Here is a 16,803-nt window from a genome sequence, read left to right as displayed (position 1 = left end):
TAATGGAGGTGGAAAAAGATATACCCTTACGTTTTCATGTTTTTGTGGGTTGAATGTAGGGAGTAAATCTACTAACTGATAAACGTTTTGAAGAAAGAACATAGTATAAACCTTACAAAGTGGCGGGGGGGGGGGGGGTAGTATATTTATTGAAGTTATTAATAAAAATGAAGAATAAGGTATGGTAATAAAACATATGTATCTCTACTGTATAATTAAGGGTTAAACTAAAGTGTTTGACCCGAGCTCAAAAACGAAAAAACATTAGTGTAATAGATATAAGACAAGTTGCTGTGAACATCATCATCATCATCATCATCGTTTAACGTCCGCTTTCCATGCTAGCATGGGTTGGACGATTTGACTGAAGACTGGTGAAACCGGATGGCAACACCAGGCTCCAATCTGATGTGGCAGAGTTTCTACAGCTGGATGCCCTTCCTAACGCCAACCACTCAGAGAGTGTAGTGGGTGCTTTTACGTGTCATCCGCACGAAAACGGCCACACTCGAAATGGTGTCTTTTATGTGCCACCCGCACAAGAGCCAGTCTAGGGGCACCGGCAACGATCTCGCTCGAAAATCCTACGAAGGCCAGTCGGGCGGTACTGGCAACGGCCACGCTCAAAATGGTGTATTTTATGTGCCACCCGCACAAGAGCCAGTCTAGGGGCACTGGCAACGATCTCACTCGAAAATCCTACGAAGGCCAGTCAGGCGGTCAGTCTTGAAATAAGTAAATTTAATTTATTAGATATTTCTGTGAGAAGTTCTTCTGTATTTTTGGTGTTTCTCGGTTGTGAGGTTGTGTTCCATTCATTCTGGTGTCTTGTACATCCAAGGAGATATGTATAGAGTGTTGGGTGTGATGTGCAGAATTGAATATTGAGAAAGAAAAAGTCGTCAAAATTTTGGTAAAAAATACTTTTATTTCTTCATTATTATTAACACTTTGGTTCCTCTCTAGAACTTGTCAAATACAATTTTGTGAAAGCACAAATAGCTTGTTCATTTATATAAAACAGATGGGTTGTCTAGAAGAGAACATTGTTTTTGGTTTTTAGGGTGAGGTTCCAAGACAATGGAAATAGATAGATTGAAATATAAGTAGACAGACAGACAGATAGGCTGATAGATAGATAGATAGATAGAATGATAGATAGATATATAGGCAGATAGATAGACAGGTAGATAGATAGATAGATAGTTGGACAGATGGGTAGAGGGAAAGGGAGAGAGAAGGGGTATCCGCCTTCCTATTCACCATTCATTCATTTAGAATGGGTTTAAGGATGGTGACCTTAAAAAAACAAACAAAAAAAACAGGTGTTGTTTGCTCATCACTGAAAGTCTTTTTTGCTTTCTTTCTCTCTAAAATATATACACATATATATATATATACATATATGTATGCCTGTGTATATATATATATATATATGTGTGTATGCCTGGCCGCAGCTCTGAGCTGAAACTTTGAAATGAAAAAATATATATATGTATGTATGCCTGTGTATATATATATATATATATATATCTCATCATCATCATCATCATCGTTTAACGTCTGCTTTCCATGCTAGCATGGGTTGGACGATTTGACCGAGGACTGGTGAAACCGGATGGCAACACCAGGCTCCAATCTAATATATATATATATATATAACTCAGAAAAATATTTTCACCAGTCCATGAATAATTTTCCGACATAAAGGGCAGTTCGTGAGAGCAGATGCACATGATGCACAACTAACCAAATGGCCACATGGTAAAAATACCACACTCAATTCTTCATCCAAGCAGATTTTACAAAGCTTTTGTTCTTTTAGCATATTATTCTCTGCGATTAAATCAGGCCTTGCTGCTGTAAAAAAAAAATCAGAAGAAAAAGATAAAAAATAATTAAAGTGAAATGTAATGTAAGGTAACGAGAGGATAAATGAATAGAAGGGTTATGCAATGGTGAAATATAACAAATAGAATGTTGTGGCTGTGTGGTAAGTAGCTTGCTTACCAACCACATGGTCCCGGGTTCAGTCCCGCTGCGTGGCACCTTGGGCAAGTGTCTTCTACTATAGCCTCAGGCCGACCAAAACCTTGTGAGTGGATTTGGTAGACGGAAACTGAAAGAAGCCCTTCGTATATATGTATATATATATATGTATGTGTGTCTGTGTTTGTCCCCCCCCCCCAACATTGCTTGACAACCGATGCTGGTGTGTTTATGTCTCCGTCACTTAGCGGTTCGGCAAAAGAGACCGATAGACTAAGTACTAAGCTTCTAAAGAATAAGTCCTGGGGTCGATTTGCTCGACTAAAGGCGGTGTTCTAGCATGGCCACGGGCAAAAGACTGAAACAAGTAGAAGAGCTGTTACACAAGAAAAATATTTCATGTGATTTGCACCAATTCACCCATGGTTCCATGTGAACATGTTAATTACTAATGTTAATTACTTCACTTCAGCACTTTTATAGAAGGATCACTTCTTATTTACAATCATTTCGAAGTAGAGATAGTAGAGTTATCGTTTATTACTTACCAGAAGCCATTTTGGTGTCATGTTTTGCCCTTGTTTGGTCAGGTTCCTCTTCATCACTTACTTCCTCCTCCTCCTCATCATCATCAAAATGAGGATTGTTTTCAATTGCATCAAGTAAATCTGATGCTTGTAGAAAAGAAGATCCTTAAAAACAAAAAAAGGAAAAAAAAACAATATATACATACACATTAGGTTTTTATGTAAAATATTTGGGTAATTATAATTTAGCATTCAACTACATTCCTATTTGTCCATTACTTTCATAATAATATTGCTCCTTTGTTAGATCTCTATCTGTACTTTGAAGTTGGAAATGCATAAACTGATGGATTTTTGAAGAAAGGAAATTTTATTGGAGGAAAGTATAATTTAGTGATTTCATCACTAGAATATTTATCTGAAGTTATCAACCTCATTTCATGGCCTCTTATATTTTTAATTCAAATCAAACTAACAGGATTCAATCCCAATCATGAAAAACAATTGCTGGTTGAGCTCTGTTTCTAATAATAATATTTCACTTCATGTTGGTATTTTTTAACATTATGCCTCTCACATATTTACAGAGAAGTTGCTGAAATCTTATACGTGCTTTACCTTGAACAACTTGATGGCAGGTAACCAGATTATTCAAAGATTGATGTATAGTTTGATGGTTTACAAAATTTGACATTGAATTCTTGCATAGAAGTAATTGACTGAATTTTCTGCTAAAAGGCAACTGCTAAATTTTTCAATGGAATATTAAGAAGAAAACTCACTTTGGTAGATTAGAATAAACTATGTTATAGGGGGGTCTGAAGAAGCTACAATCTTCAAAAGGTGATGAAAGTGCATCCAGCAAAATAGCTCGGGAAAAATTGTTATGATTTAAGGATTTTGGGAAACTTAAGAGAAGAAGTAGATAAAGGGAGAATTTAACCAAAGTTATCAGACTGGGTTCTTATAAATTTATACTTCAAAGATGATATAAGAGGCAAAAATAAATTAAAACACTGTGATTTGCTGTCTTGTGTATGCTGTACTCAACAAACGTATGTCAATACAACAATGATTACAATGATGAATTTTGCACAAAAACTGAACAGTTTAGTTTTGTGAAACAAAAAATTATTACATTTTAAAAAATCGTAAAGTATTCTTACCCGTTTCTTTGATTTTGTTTTTCACAATTCTTTTGACTAAATTTCGTTTATAGCCCATAGATAAAACAGCCTTAACTTTAGGTGTTTCCATACATGATGTCTTAGTTTTATGATATTTCAATTCGGGAGAGCCTAAAATATAAAAGGAAATTATTAAAATTTTTCTGAAAATGTTCTAAATTTTATTTTTCAGTTTAAAGTAACCTTTAACTGTTTCCTAGCGTAATTTTCATCTTTTTGTTTCTGTTCATGCAGCATCATCATTCAATCCAAAAAGGATACACTCATGATGTACCTGATTGTTTTCTCAAGACAGATATGAGGCCTGGTGTGTAAAAGGCTTAGAAATGGAAACTGCATAGATTTGGGGGTTTTTTTCTTGGTTTCATAACCCATGTGACTCGACAAGATATATACAAAGTTTATGAGTTACCCAATGATAAATTTTGACACTGAAAATATTATCTATACATTTGTTTTACAAATATGTTTTGTCTGATTTAAAGATCTATATTTGCCACATATATAATGAAACATATCTTATTGACTTATTATAAAAGATATTTTTATAAGTTCTAGTGATTATTATTATTAATGCTTCAATGATGCTGTCCAGTAGAGAGACAAGCTGGCAGAATCATTAGCATGCCGGGTGAAATGCTTAGCGGTATTTAGTCTGTCTTTAAGTTCTGAGTTCAAATTCCACCGAGGTCGACTTTGCCTTTCATCCTTTAGGGGTCGATAAATTAAGTACCAGTTGCATACTGGGGTTGATCTAATCGACTGGCTCCCTCCCCATAAATCTCGGGCCTTGTGCGTCAAGTAGAAAAGAATGCTGCTGTCTGGTGATTATTAGAACTTTAATTTTTTCAAGTTTTTTTTATTGTCCAAATTCTTTCATTATAAAAAAAATCTTCTGTTTTTGATTTAGTTGTATTATTGTATGAGTTATTAGCAGAAGGTTGATTTGTTCCAACAAGTCCTTATTTTGGCATGGAGAGATTTTCTGAATTTGGTAAAAATGACATTTTCTTAAATGTAAGAATTGTATGAAAATGATTGTGAATGACATACTTTTCCTTATAAATAGCAAATAACTTATCTTACATGAAGTTGATGTATCTGATATCCTTCTGTTGTCTTCCATACGGAAATATCTACCAATAGAATCAAGTTGAAGAAAAGGAGAATCTGGTCGATCTTGTGAAAATGAATTCATTGCCTTTAAGAAAAGAATGTAATTTCAATAAATTTATATTCTAGCAATGTTGGATGTACACAGAAGCATATACTTCTACATATAATTAAGTGTGGATTAACAAACATTAAGTATATTGTAGCTTGTATTTAACTATACGTTCATGCAGAAGATATCCTTAGACAAGCTGCCAAACGTTATTTTAAATTGTCTTACCAATGAATAATTTTCAGAAAAAAACTATATCTTTTTGAAGTCATTCTAAATTTTGGTATGAGATAATACTTTTCTGATGGGCACTAATACCACCAAAACATGCATAAAGTTGTCACTATAATTACCAAATAAATAAAAAAAAAAACTCAGAGAAGACAGTTTTTGTGTGTGAAAGATGCACAGGATCCATAAAAACTTTAGAGACCCAGGAAATTGATTCTCTCAAATGCCCTGGTGGTTCATTAGAGGTAGTAGGTAATTTCTGCATATTATTTTCCTCAGCCCACCTGTATATTGTGTCCAACTCACGTTGCAGATGTACAACATCTCCAGGGTTCTGTATCCTCTGAGAGACTTTTGTATTGTTTGCATAGCTCGCAAGGGTTGATATTTGAACAGCTGAGGGCATGTCAGAGAGGGCCATTATGAACAGAATTTGCCCCAGGACAGTACCCCGTGGAACACCACTGATTATTATTTGGGATTTCTTGCAGGAGGCTCCATTGACCACCACTTTCTTTTAGAAAGTCATGTAGCCATTCTCAAGTTTTCCAAATATGCCACGATTTTGCAGCTTGTGACAAATCATACTATGGTTGACTTTGTCATAGGCTTTTGAAAAGTTGAGGTATATTATGACCACATTTGAGTTGTTGAGCAACTGCTTTAGCTCACAGTCATAATGCTGCAAGAGCTGTGTCAGTCAGCAAGTCATTCTCTTGAAGGAATCCAATCAATTTCCTTTGGACTATTCGTTCCATGACTTTGCTGATGTGTGAGGCCAGAGAAAGAGGCCTATAATTTTTAGCATCTGCTAAATACATACATACATATATATATATATATATACATATATATATATATATATATATATATATATACATATATATATATATATACATATATATATATATATATACATATATATATATATATATATATTATTTTGTTTAAAAGAGTTCCAACGCTGTCTGTTTTTTATGTTTTATTTATATTCCTGCAGAACTAATGTGGGGTATAGAATATGGAATATACAATATATAATATAAAATAAAATAGAATAGAATAAAAATGGATGGCACCATGAAAGAAAGTATTGAATGTAGATGAAATATAGAGTGTTCAATATAAAGGATCAAATATATAAATATAAATATATAAAGGCGACTCGAGTTTCAGGGCTATTTCCCTTCGTCATGGCCGGTATGACAGACTTTAACAGACTGTTAAAGTCTGTCATACCGGCCATGACGAAGGGAAATAGCCCTGAAACTCGAGTCACCTTTATATATTTATATATTTGATCCTTTATATTGAACACTCAATATTTCATCTACATTCAATACTTTCTTTCATGGTGCCATCCATTTTTATTTTATTTTATTTTATATTATATATTGTATATTATATTATATATTCCATATTCTATATCCCACATTGGTTCTGCAGGAATATAAATAAAACATAAAAAACAGACAGTGTTGGAACTCTTTTAAACAATATAATATATTCCTCTATACACAATCATACAAAAAAACCACCTTTTTTGTATTTATTTTTACTCGCATATATATATATATATATATATATATATATACACATATACATGCATTCACATATAGATACAAATACACTAATGGACACATACAAACATATGCCTACAAATACACTCATACAAATATACATATGAGAGTGTATGTGTGAGTATGTAGGTATTTATCTGACCACTGAAAACTAAAGGTCAGTTTAAGAAATTAGCATGTGTAGCCAACCATGAAGAACAGATCAGAGATACAGCCAAATAGAGGACCAATCCCATTCATAGCAGTCAGACAAACCCATGCAGTCGCCTGGCACACACCATGGTTCTTTCAGCTACTACTATATTTAAACCACAACAAACAGAGAAGATGGCTTTGAAGTCAATGATTCTAAACTTTCCTAGTTGGTTTGAATTAAACTATGAAGAAATGCATTCCAGTTGTGATAAGCCTGTGATTTGCATGGGATAATGTTCAGTATATCTTTTCTTTAAGATGTTTGATAGTAATTTGTGAGAGTTTAGGCTGTTATTTTCAGCTACTTGAATGACCATGTATCAACTCACTGTCAAATGAAATCAGTTCCCAACCTGTAATTTTTTCTCTCTATTTCTCTGTCTCACAAAATAAAAGGTGAGTTAGCTCATCACTTCAATGGAATGGTTGACTTTTGAGACATCTTATTAACATTTCGGATATTTAGAAAACTGTTGACCAATATTTTTTTTCAGATTGTTAGTTCTCTAAAACATGGTTTAATGTACAAAATGTCCCTTTAACTCTTGAAATACATGTGTGAATTAACAAGGGTAGCAATACACTCCAATCAGTAAGATTAGTCTAGCTATTAATAAAGGTTATTTATCAGAAACATGAATTGTAAAGTATTCATTTGTTGTTGTTGATATTTTTTATTAACTTACCGAGTCTAATGAAGATACTCTGTTTTTTACATTTGCTTCTCCGATGTATTTAGAATCTTTCAACTGTTGTACAAAAGTACATCTTGGAAACCACCGAGCGTGTTCTTCCCATGGAATATCATCCTCTTTCCAATTCCGTAAGCCACCATCACAGTTAAAACAAATTACTGTATCAGCTCTTCCTGCAGACCAATAAAAAATGAAAAGAAATAAGTAAAACAAATAAACTGGAAGATTTCATTGAATACTAAGAAAGACAACTCTGGTGGAACTAGAATGCAGAATGTAAGGAACCTCTCTAAGTACAAGGCCTGAAATTTTGCGGGAAGGGGCCACTCAATCAGATTGATCCTAGTATGCAACTCGTACTTAATTTATCGACCCTGAAAGAGGGAAAGGCAAAGTTGACCTCGGTGGTGTAAGGAACCACTCTTACACCAGTTTTGACCACAAGAATAACTGTTTCTGACATAAAGACAAGGCCCGGTATTTTGGGGAAGTCAGTCAATTATATTAACCCCACTACTCTATTTTATGAACTTTGTAAGGATTATTTAAGTAGGAATTGAACTCAGTAGAAAAAAGAGCTGGAAGAAAGACAAAGCATTTTGTCTGATGCTCTACCAAGTTTCACATTTCACTGCAGGGCATTGGTCAATCTACAGGTATAGTGGAAAGCACCAGCCAATAGAATCCATGCAGAATCTATGTGCACTTGCCTGCCTACCTACCTACAACACATTCATACACAGATGCACAAAAAAATACATAAACACAAGTAATTCAGCCGAAAAGGAATTATAAAAAAGAAGAATTTTTTTATGGAAGTTGTCAATTACTTGCAGTTTTGATATACATTCTCTGAAAGCCCTAAAAACCTTTCTTCCTCCTCCTAGCTATTCTCATAGTCATCGTTTTTATGCCTTCTTTTCCATAATGCTCAAATCTTCTGGTTGTATGTATTCAGATTAGGTTATTCGTTTATCTAATTAGTTTTAACTATCAGAATAAAGCTAAGCTATAACAGTCTGAGGAAGGTATATTATAACTAAGGCAAATTTTTTGCCAAAATATTAAAATTTATAAAAATATTTGTTTCAAGGTTAAAACAAAGGTAAAACAATTTTTTCTTTACAATTAATCATCATAATTAATCACAAGTTCAAAAATGAAATTTCACTAAAAATAAATTTTTATTTTGATCAGATACCTTAAAAGAATGAATAAATTCATTGATTTTAAGTATTGATTAAACCTAAATTTAATATAATTTCTACTAGCTGTTAGTAGAGTTGTTGTATTGGAGCTATTTTTAGCACTCCCTATGGCTTATCCTACCCTTCAGTGTTGAAAATTATTTGACACCATAAGTGTTCAGTCATTTGAACACAAACAAAAGTCTAGCATGTCTGTATAGTTTTTCTGTGAAACAAATCCCCAACTTGAAGGTAGTTTTACCAATATTAGCTATTGGCGATGGATATCAACCGCTAATATTGATTATTTGTATCTTTTTTTCTGATTCATGGCATAGATAGGGCAGTTTGATATGATCTTATGAGTTGGAGACTGGTCCCACATTCCAATGTCTGCTTTGACAGTTTCTACGGCTGGATGCCCTTCCTGATGTCAACCACTTTCATGGAACCAACACTAGAGAAGTTACCAAGTAAATTACAGGACTAAAGAACTGTAAGTGGGAATACAGTAGGGGGAAAGGTGGCTTTTTGCTAAGCGTTGGGTGGTTAAAGTATGAAATAAGGGACAGGAATATGTTTCTTGTAAAGGAAATACAAGTCAACCCCTTAAAAGCTTGACATGGATTGCTTTTTTACTTGATATTTAAATATGGCTTAGAAATGGTGATGAAAAATTTAAAACGTATCATGTTTTTGTTTTGAAAATAATAAACAAAATAAAACATAAATTTAAATTATAATCTGATCAAACTTTTCCTAGTCATTATATTAGGTCCTTGAAAAAAATGAGTTAGGACATTTTTTCTTTGCTTACTTTAGTTTACCCAGCTGTCTCTAACCATGTGTAAAGATCCAATTTCTATAAACATGCTATACATGCAGGCGTGGAAACAAGAAATAATATTGCAGAAGAGAGTATTTATAAAAAGAAAGGAACATATAGATATTGTCTTATGCTTACCAATGTGATAAAATCCAGCTTCGGCTAAAGCTTCCGGCTTTTGTTTTTTATCTTTGGGCCATGAAGAAAATGTTTTAAGGCGTTCAATCAACAAAGAAAGACCTGGATGTTTTGGACGGTCAAATATTATATCACTCTTGTTTGGTATTGGTGTATTATCCACAAAGTCCTCACACAAGAAGGGACAGTTTGGAGAAACTAACCTATGTTTTTCTTTAATATTATCATTGGCTTTCCAATTTCTGATTTCACATTTGCAGAAAACACAACAAACATTATCTTCAGGTCCCTTGTGATAGAGACCATTAGCTGCCAAATCATTAGGTTTTAATGGGTAAGATGTTGACCACTTGCAAAAACTTTTTATCCGATTCAGTTCAGATTTTAATTCCATTTTCCTAAAAGATATGAAATTTGGACATTTTGAACCAAAATGTGTATGTTCTTCATGGACATCATCATTTCCTTTCCAGTTCTGCAGTACATACCCAAAAATATCTACATATCCTAAGTCATAAAATCCACTCTTGGTAAGGTCTGTGGGCGTTACTGGAGTATTTCTATTCAATTTTTTAAAGGTATCCAGTCCAAGCATTTGATTTGCATTTAAAATCTCTTTTTTAGGTATGAATGAATCAATTTCCGGAGTCATGTTTTGAACATTAAAAGCTGCCGCAGTTTCACTATCTGCTTCATCATAGGAAAAGACAGGAATACTGTCAACTTTGTATCTACATGAATATTCATGTTTGAAACTGGAATCTGAAGATTTAAGTACAGTTTTGCAGGAAAAGCACATTATTTCGCCTTCTGTAGCATCATAATAATAACCATTTGTAGCAAGCTCGTTAGCTGTTAGCTTTGGATGCGTATTCTCAGAAAATGTCAATAGCCTTTCAATTTCATAGATTAAATCCCCTTCTGGTGTATTAAGATTTTTTAAAAGTATTTTCTTAAGAGGTAAGTACGTTGCAGTAACAACTGAAACTGCCATTGTAGTAACTGTGCTGAATCAATGAGCAACCAAATAGAAAACTATAAAAGGAAAAGATATATAATATGAATAACAATTTAAGAACTTTAAAGCATTAAAACGCTTATGATTGATTAATTTTTACATTTCAAAATTTAAACACCCAACACCCAGTTTCTTAAGCTTTTCACTTTAAAAAAAAAAAATTTTTTAATACGTAGAAAAATACGGAGATTATGATTGTGAAAAAAAATTCTGTAAAATTTAAATTTTTCAAAAATATTCAAAGAAACACCTCTTTCGCCCTATGCCATGAAGTGAAATTAAAACGTTTTCTCTACTAATGTTTCATGACGAACATAACCCGACATGTTGTGGTCAGGTTCTTTTGGAATTAAGAGAGGTATGTAAAAATTAGATTTTTTGCTCACACACAACAAAATGACATTTTAAAATGTTTTTTCTCTTTTGGTAATCCGTATTTAGATCCTCGGTTTGGCTGTTGTTTCTAGCTTGTCAGATTTCTGGTTGGGGGCGTGTTTGAAAATTGAAGATGTTGGAAACCCCCAACCAGTCTTTGTCCCTCTGACAAAGAAAAGAAGTGGGTGGACGTAATTTCACTTTCGGTGATAGGGTGAAGGGGAGGAGTGTTTATTTATTTATTTGTTTTTTTTTTTTGATAAAATTGAAATTTTACAAATAATTTTTTTTAGAATCATAATCTCCATATTTTTCTACATATTCGCCAAAACATATTTCTAAAATAAGAGAAAAATGAAGAAATTTGGGGATGGGGATTTAAATTTTGAAGTTTTTTCTTCTTTGGTAATTCGTATTAAAAGTTTGAAAACGTGTTTCTTGCATTGTCAGGTTTTCTGTTTAGATACTTTTTGCGTCTGCATTAGTAGAGAAAATACTTTAATTTCACTTCATGTCATAGAGCGGCGGGGAGGGGGTGTTTTATTTTTATTTTACTCTTTTTATTCTTTTACTTGTTTCAGTCATTTTGACTGCGGCCATGCTGGAGCACCACCTTTAGTTGAGCAATTCGACCCCAGGACTTATTCTTTAGAAGCCTTGCACTTATTCTATCGGTTTCTTTTGCCGAACCGCTAAGTTATGGGGACGTAAACTCACCAACATCGGTTGTCAAGCGATGGGGGGGGGAGACAAACACACACACACACACATATATATATATATATATATATATATATATATATATACATATATACGACAGGCTTCTTTCAGTTTCTGTCTACCAAATCCACTCACAAGCCTTTGGTCGGCTCGAGGCTATAGTAGAAGACACTTGCCCAAGGTGCCGCACAGTGGGACTGAACCCAGAACTATGTGGTTGTCTAAGCAAGCTACTTACCACACAGCCACTCCTGCGCCTATATTTATTTATTTATTATTTTTTTTTTTTGAAAAATTGAAATTTTACAGAATTTGTTTTTCAGAATCATAATCTCCGTATTTTTCTACGTATTTCGCCCCCCCCCCCCCCACAGGCTGTGTGGTAAGTAGCTTGCTTACCAACCACATGGTTCCAGGTTCAGTCCCACTGCGTGGCACCTTGGGCAAGTGTCTTCTACAATAGCCTCGGGCTGACCAAACCTTGTGAGTGGATTTGGTAGACGGAAACTGAAAGAAGCCCGTCGTATATATGTATATATATATATATATATATATATATATATATATATATATATATATATATATATACTAGCAAAAATACCCGGCGTTGCCCGGGTTAAAGAGAATAATGAAATCTAAAAACGCCGTCTAGACTACTCATCATCTTTATATATAGAGATGTATATACACACACGCACCCAAACACACGTATATATATGTATATCAATATAAATATATGAAAGTCAATGAAGTTTCGTAAAAGAAGGTGATCATGTACATACTTTCTTGCTGTTGTGATTATAACACCTCATTGTAAACTATGTTCCTTGTTTTCCCTTGTGGAGCATATACAAATAGGTTTTTTGTTGCTGCCCACTCTTGAGCAGCCAACATACAGGTGTCCATGTGAGAAGCAGGGCTCTTCCAAGAGAAGATCAGCTACAGACAGTGTTTGACCCTGATATTTGTTTATGGACATGGCAAAAGTCACACGAAGGGGGAATTGTAGTCTTCTGAATGTAAAAGGAATGTCTGCTCCTGATGGAGTAAGAGGAATTCTTGGAATAAAGACGTCATCCCCTTTTGCACATCCAGAAAGAATGGTAGCCTCGATAACGTGTGACATCATTTTCTAAATAATGCTCATCTGTTATGTTCGGGTTAAAATTTCATCAACATCAAAAATATATGAATTTTCATGGGAGTTATGGCCGTTATGCAAAGAATATAATTTCCAAATTTCATAAAGATCCATTCAGTACTTTTGACGTAGTTTTGAATAAGAAAACAAATGACTAATGTGTGTGTTTGTGTGCATGTGTATGTGTGTGTGATGGCTGTATATATGTATAGATATCTGTATGCATGTATATATGTATATATGTGTACATATGACATGTACATCTATATATATATATATATACATCTACACATATGTATACATATACATGTATGTATAGATCTATATATATATATATATACATATACGTGTACATCTATATGTATACATATACATCTCTCTCTCTCTCTCTCTTTCTCTCTCTGAAAGTATCTGTCATTATAGTATCGAAATGGTGTACATATACATGTATATGTATACATATACATCTCTCTCTCTCTCTCTCTCTCTCTCTTTCTCTCTTTCTATCTCTGTGAAAGTATCTGTCACTACAGTATCGAAATGTGATTGTTTCAGTTAGTGGAATAGTTTCATTTTTAAAGTGAAAGTATTTGACATGAGTGTTTTTGTTTCACTTTTGACACGTAATACTTAAATAGTGGAGGAGATATTATGTTGCCGTGTGCTCGAACTCTGCAAGAAGTTAATAATTTTTTTTGACTAAAACACAACTGGAACCCTAAGTAAGGCATGTGTAAAATTTGAATGAAATTGGTTGCGTAGTTCTCGAGTTTTAGGGATTCACACAGACAGACAGACAGACAGACAGACACACATACACACATTCTCATTTATATATATATATATATATATATATATATATATATATATATATATATATATATATATATATATGTATGTGTGTGTATATGTTTATGTGTCTGAGTTTGTTCCCCCACCATTGCTTGACAACCGATGGTGGTGTGTTTACGTCCCCGTAACTTAGCGGTTCGGCAAAAGACACCGATACAATAAGTGCTAGGCTTACAAAGAATAAGCCCTGGGGTCGATTTGTTCAACTAAAGGCGGTGCTCCAGCATGGCCACAGTCAAATGACTGAAGCAAATAAAAGATTGTTATTTCTCGCTTTCAGAATTTTTGGTTTCTGACGCTGAATTTCGGAGCAAAGAAATCGGTATTAATTATTGTCATAAAACTTGTAAGCAATATTTTGAAAGTACAAAACAAAACAGAAATCGCGAAAGCTAATCAAGACATACAACTTAGGTTTTTTTTTTCAGAAAAAAAAAAAAAGAAAAGAAGAGAAAAGAAACGAAGAAAAAATACGTCAATTAAAATCTTACCTGCTTTTTTACCAACCGCTCGGTGGATTGCGAAATTGATGAAAGAATAGAATTCCGCCTTTCACTTGCGTTTATATATACTTTCATTTGTAACTGGAATTACCCACAACGCTTTATATAGTGTCAAAATACGACGCAACTATGCAAGTGCATTTTCTGGAAAGGTCAACTTCCACGTTTGATAAGCACTGACTAAATGATTATATCTTTCAGTTATTAGACTTCGCCCATGCTGGGGCACCGCCTTGAAGAATTTTAAGTACTTTGTTTTCTTCTCTCAGCACTTACAGAAATTATATACTATATACTTCCCTTTTTCGTAACTTTCTGCCATTTTCATTATATTCTACATTTTGAAACATTTCTAACTTAGATTAGAGAAAAATATCTTACCCCGTCTTCCCTTCATTGTGCTTTTCACAATGAAAGAAAAGCCAAACGCTGGAAGTCGAGGTGTGAGATAAAATATTTGAATATTGAAAAGTGTATCTATAAAGCGGCATTTTCATTTTTTTTTTTTAACCTTTCCCTGTTAACACATCAAATTCATTCGATGCAATATATGGCTTTTGGGGTTATAATTGGCTAATTTTCCAAGTCGAGAGGCCCACCAAATTGGAAGTATGCCAGATCCCCCCCATGGGTTTTTTTATACGATTCCAAATAATATCATAAAAATACAATAGGATTTTTTAAACATCGAATGGTAACGAGATTCCATTGAGCAAGATAAATATCAAAGGAATCCATAGACAAAAACTAGTTGAGAATCATTGTATAAGGCGATACATCTCGATTGTCGAGTCATTACCACAGACCAGTTAGTAAAAGCAGAGGGTTCTAAACTCTTTTTCGGTCTTATTATTATTATTTCTTATACTATGTCCTCTCCTTGGGAACAGCTGAAAAACAGATCTGTGTCCAAGGTGTAGTCGTTTCTCTGACTTACCTGTGAACTCCATTAGAACTGACGTGAGACAACACAACAAATGGTCCAGACGGACTATATGCAATCTGAACCTTTCCCCCCTTATTTTTTTTTTTTTTTTTTACGGAATCCCACGTTTTAGGCTATGGAGATTCCGATTCTGAAAAAAAAATTTTCAAAAATCTCAATTTCAAAATTTCGATCCCCCCACCCGGTTTTTATATAGACCCACAGGGTAAACTTAACCCTAACACTAGTTTTGTGAGATTTGGCTGTTATTTCTAGCATGTAATTAGCCTGCTTGGTGGGGGGTTGAAATTTTTCAAACAATTTTTTTTCAGAATCGGAATCTCCATAGCCTAAAACGTGGGATTCCGTAAAAAAAATAAATAAATAAGGGGGGGGGGAAGGTTCAGATTACATATAGTCCGTCTTCGCCCAAAAAATTATGTTTTCTGAATTAAACTGAAAGTTAGTAATTTTGAGGGCTGGAGACGAGTTGATTATATCGCCATCACTACTCGACAGGTAATTTATTTTATTCATCCTGGAAAGCTGAAGAGAAAAGTTACCTGCAATGGGATTTGAACTCAGAACATAAAGAGTCGGAAAACAGATGCAAAGCATTTAAAAAAAAAAAAATTTTCCCTTTTTTTTCTGATGCTGTAACAATTCCGCCACCTCGGAGGTAGAGTAATCCCTCGCCTTTCTCGCCTGTTACATTCCAAAACCCACCGCGATAGGTGACAATCCACGAAGTAGCACCAGTACTGCATATTTTTAAAACTTATTTTTATGATTTGTATATATTTATGTTATTATAAATGCAAAATAACACCACTCACTTGCCTCCCGAGTTTCATTCTTTGTTTACTCATCTACGGTACGTTACGTATTTTCTTTTAATATATTATAATTATAATTATAATCAATTGCAACGTGGAAGGTGTTTATAAGCCATTTAAAATAACACACAAAATCCGTTAGATTCTCACAGAATTTTGTCAGTGAACAGGTCGCGGTCTCAAAGCGACGAAAATATTTTGACAAATTAAATTTAAATGTTGAAGTGAATCTAACGGATTTTGTGTGTTATTTTAAATGGCTTATAAACACCATCCACGCTGCAATTGTTTTCGTTCCAGCACACGATCTCAGATCAGGTCACTTGCTATGCAAGTGCATCTCCATATAATTATAATATTATAATCATATTATAATTATTATAATATTATAATTATAATTTGGTCCTGAAATCGAAGGAAAGTTCTGGCATATTTGACCAGAAATAGCAAGCAATCCTTTCGAACCAAACCTATAGTCTTAAAACAAAGAAAATACCTGAAAAACAGAAAGGATGACCACGTTGAGAACACAGCAGAGGTAAAGCATACGCTGAAAACGGGTGGGGTACGTAACAAAAGCCCCAACACTCATCATGTGTACGCACTCTTTTCTTCCGCCGAGAACACTTGTTCGTATACAATGGCGGTTGACCTGGCAATAAGCAATACTTGATATATATTTCATCACTACTATTCAGGCAGAAGTTATTTAT

General features: G+C 34.0%; 1 protein-coding gene across 3 annotated transcripts; it reads right to left on the bottom strand.

Moving 5' to 3' along the window:
* Positions 1-908: 908 nt before the first annotated feature.
* Positions 909-16,749, bottom strand: LOC106868528 (baculoviral IAP repeat-containing protein 7). Of its 3 annotated transcripts, none has more exons than XM_089344420.1 (7): positions 16,587-16,749; positions 9,721-10,755; positions 7,561-7,742; positions 4,790-4,904; positions 3,683-3,814; positions 2,538-2,681; positions 909-1,860 (listed from the first exon to the last, which is right to left on the bottom strand). In XM_089344420.1, the coding sequence occupies exons 2-7, from the start codon at positions 10,712-10,714 to the stop codon at positions 1,664-1,666; spliced, it is 1,764 nt and encodes a 587-aa protein (XP_089200546.1). In that variant the 5' UTR covers positions 10,715-10,755; positions 16,587-16,749; the 3' UTR covers positions 909-1,663. The 3 variants fall into 3 exon arrangements, with proteins under 3 accessions (XP_089200546.1, XP_089200547.1, XP_089200545.1); XM_089344421.1 differs by lacking the exon at positions 16,587-16,749 and adding an exon at positions 16,091-16,566; XM_089344419.1 differs by lacking the exon at positions 16,587-16,749 and adding an exon at positions 14,318-16,084.
* Between the last annotated feature and the right edge of the window lie 54 nt (positions 16,750-16,803).

Source organism: Octopus bimaculoides, chromosome 28 (assembly GCF_046866305.1).
Source record: "Octopus bimaculoides isolate indiv1 chromosome 28, ASM4686630v1, whole genome shotgun sequence".
NCBI lineage: Eukaryota > Metazoa > Mollusca > Cephalopoda > Octopoda > Octopodidae > Octopus > Octopus bimaculoides.
The sequence above is the reverse complement of the archived record's forward strand: the minus strand, read 5'-3'. Positions and strand labels throughout refer to the sequence as shown.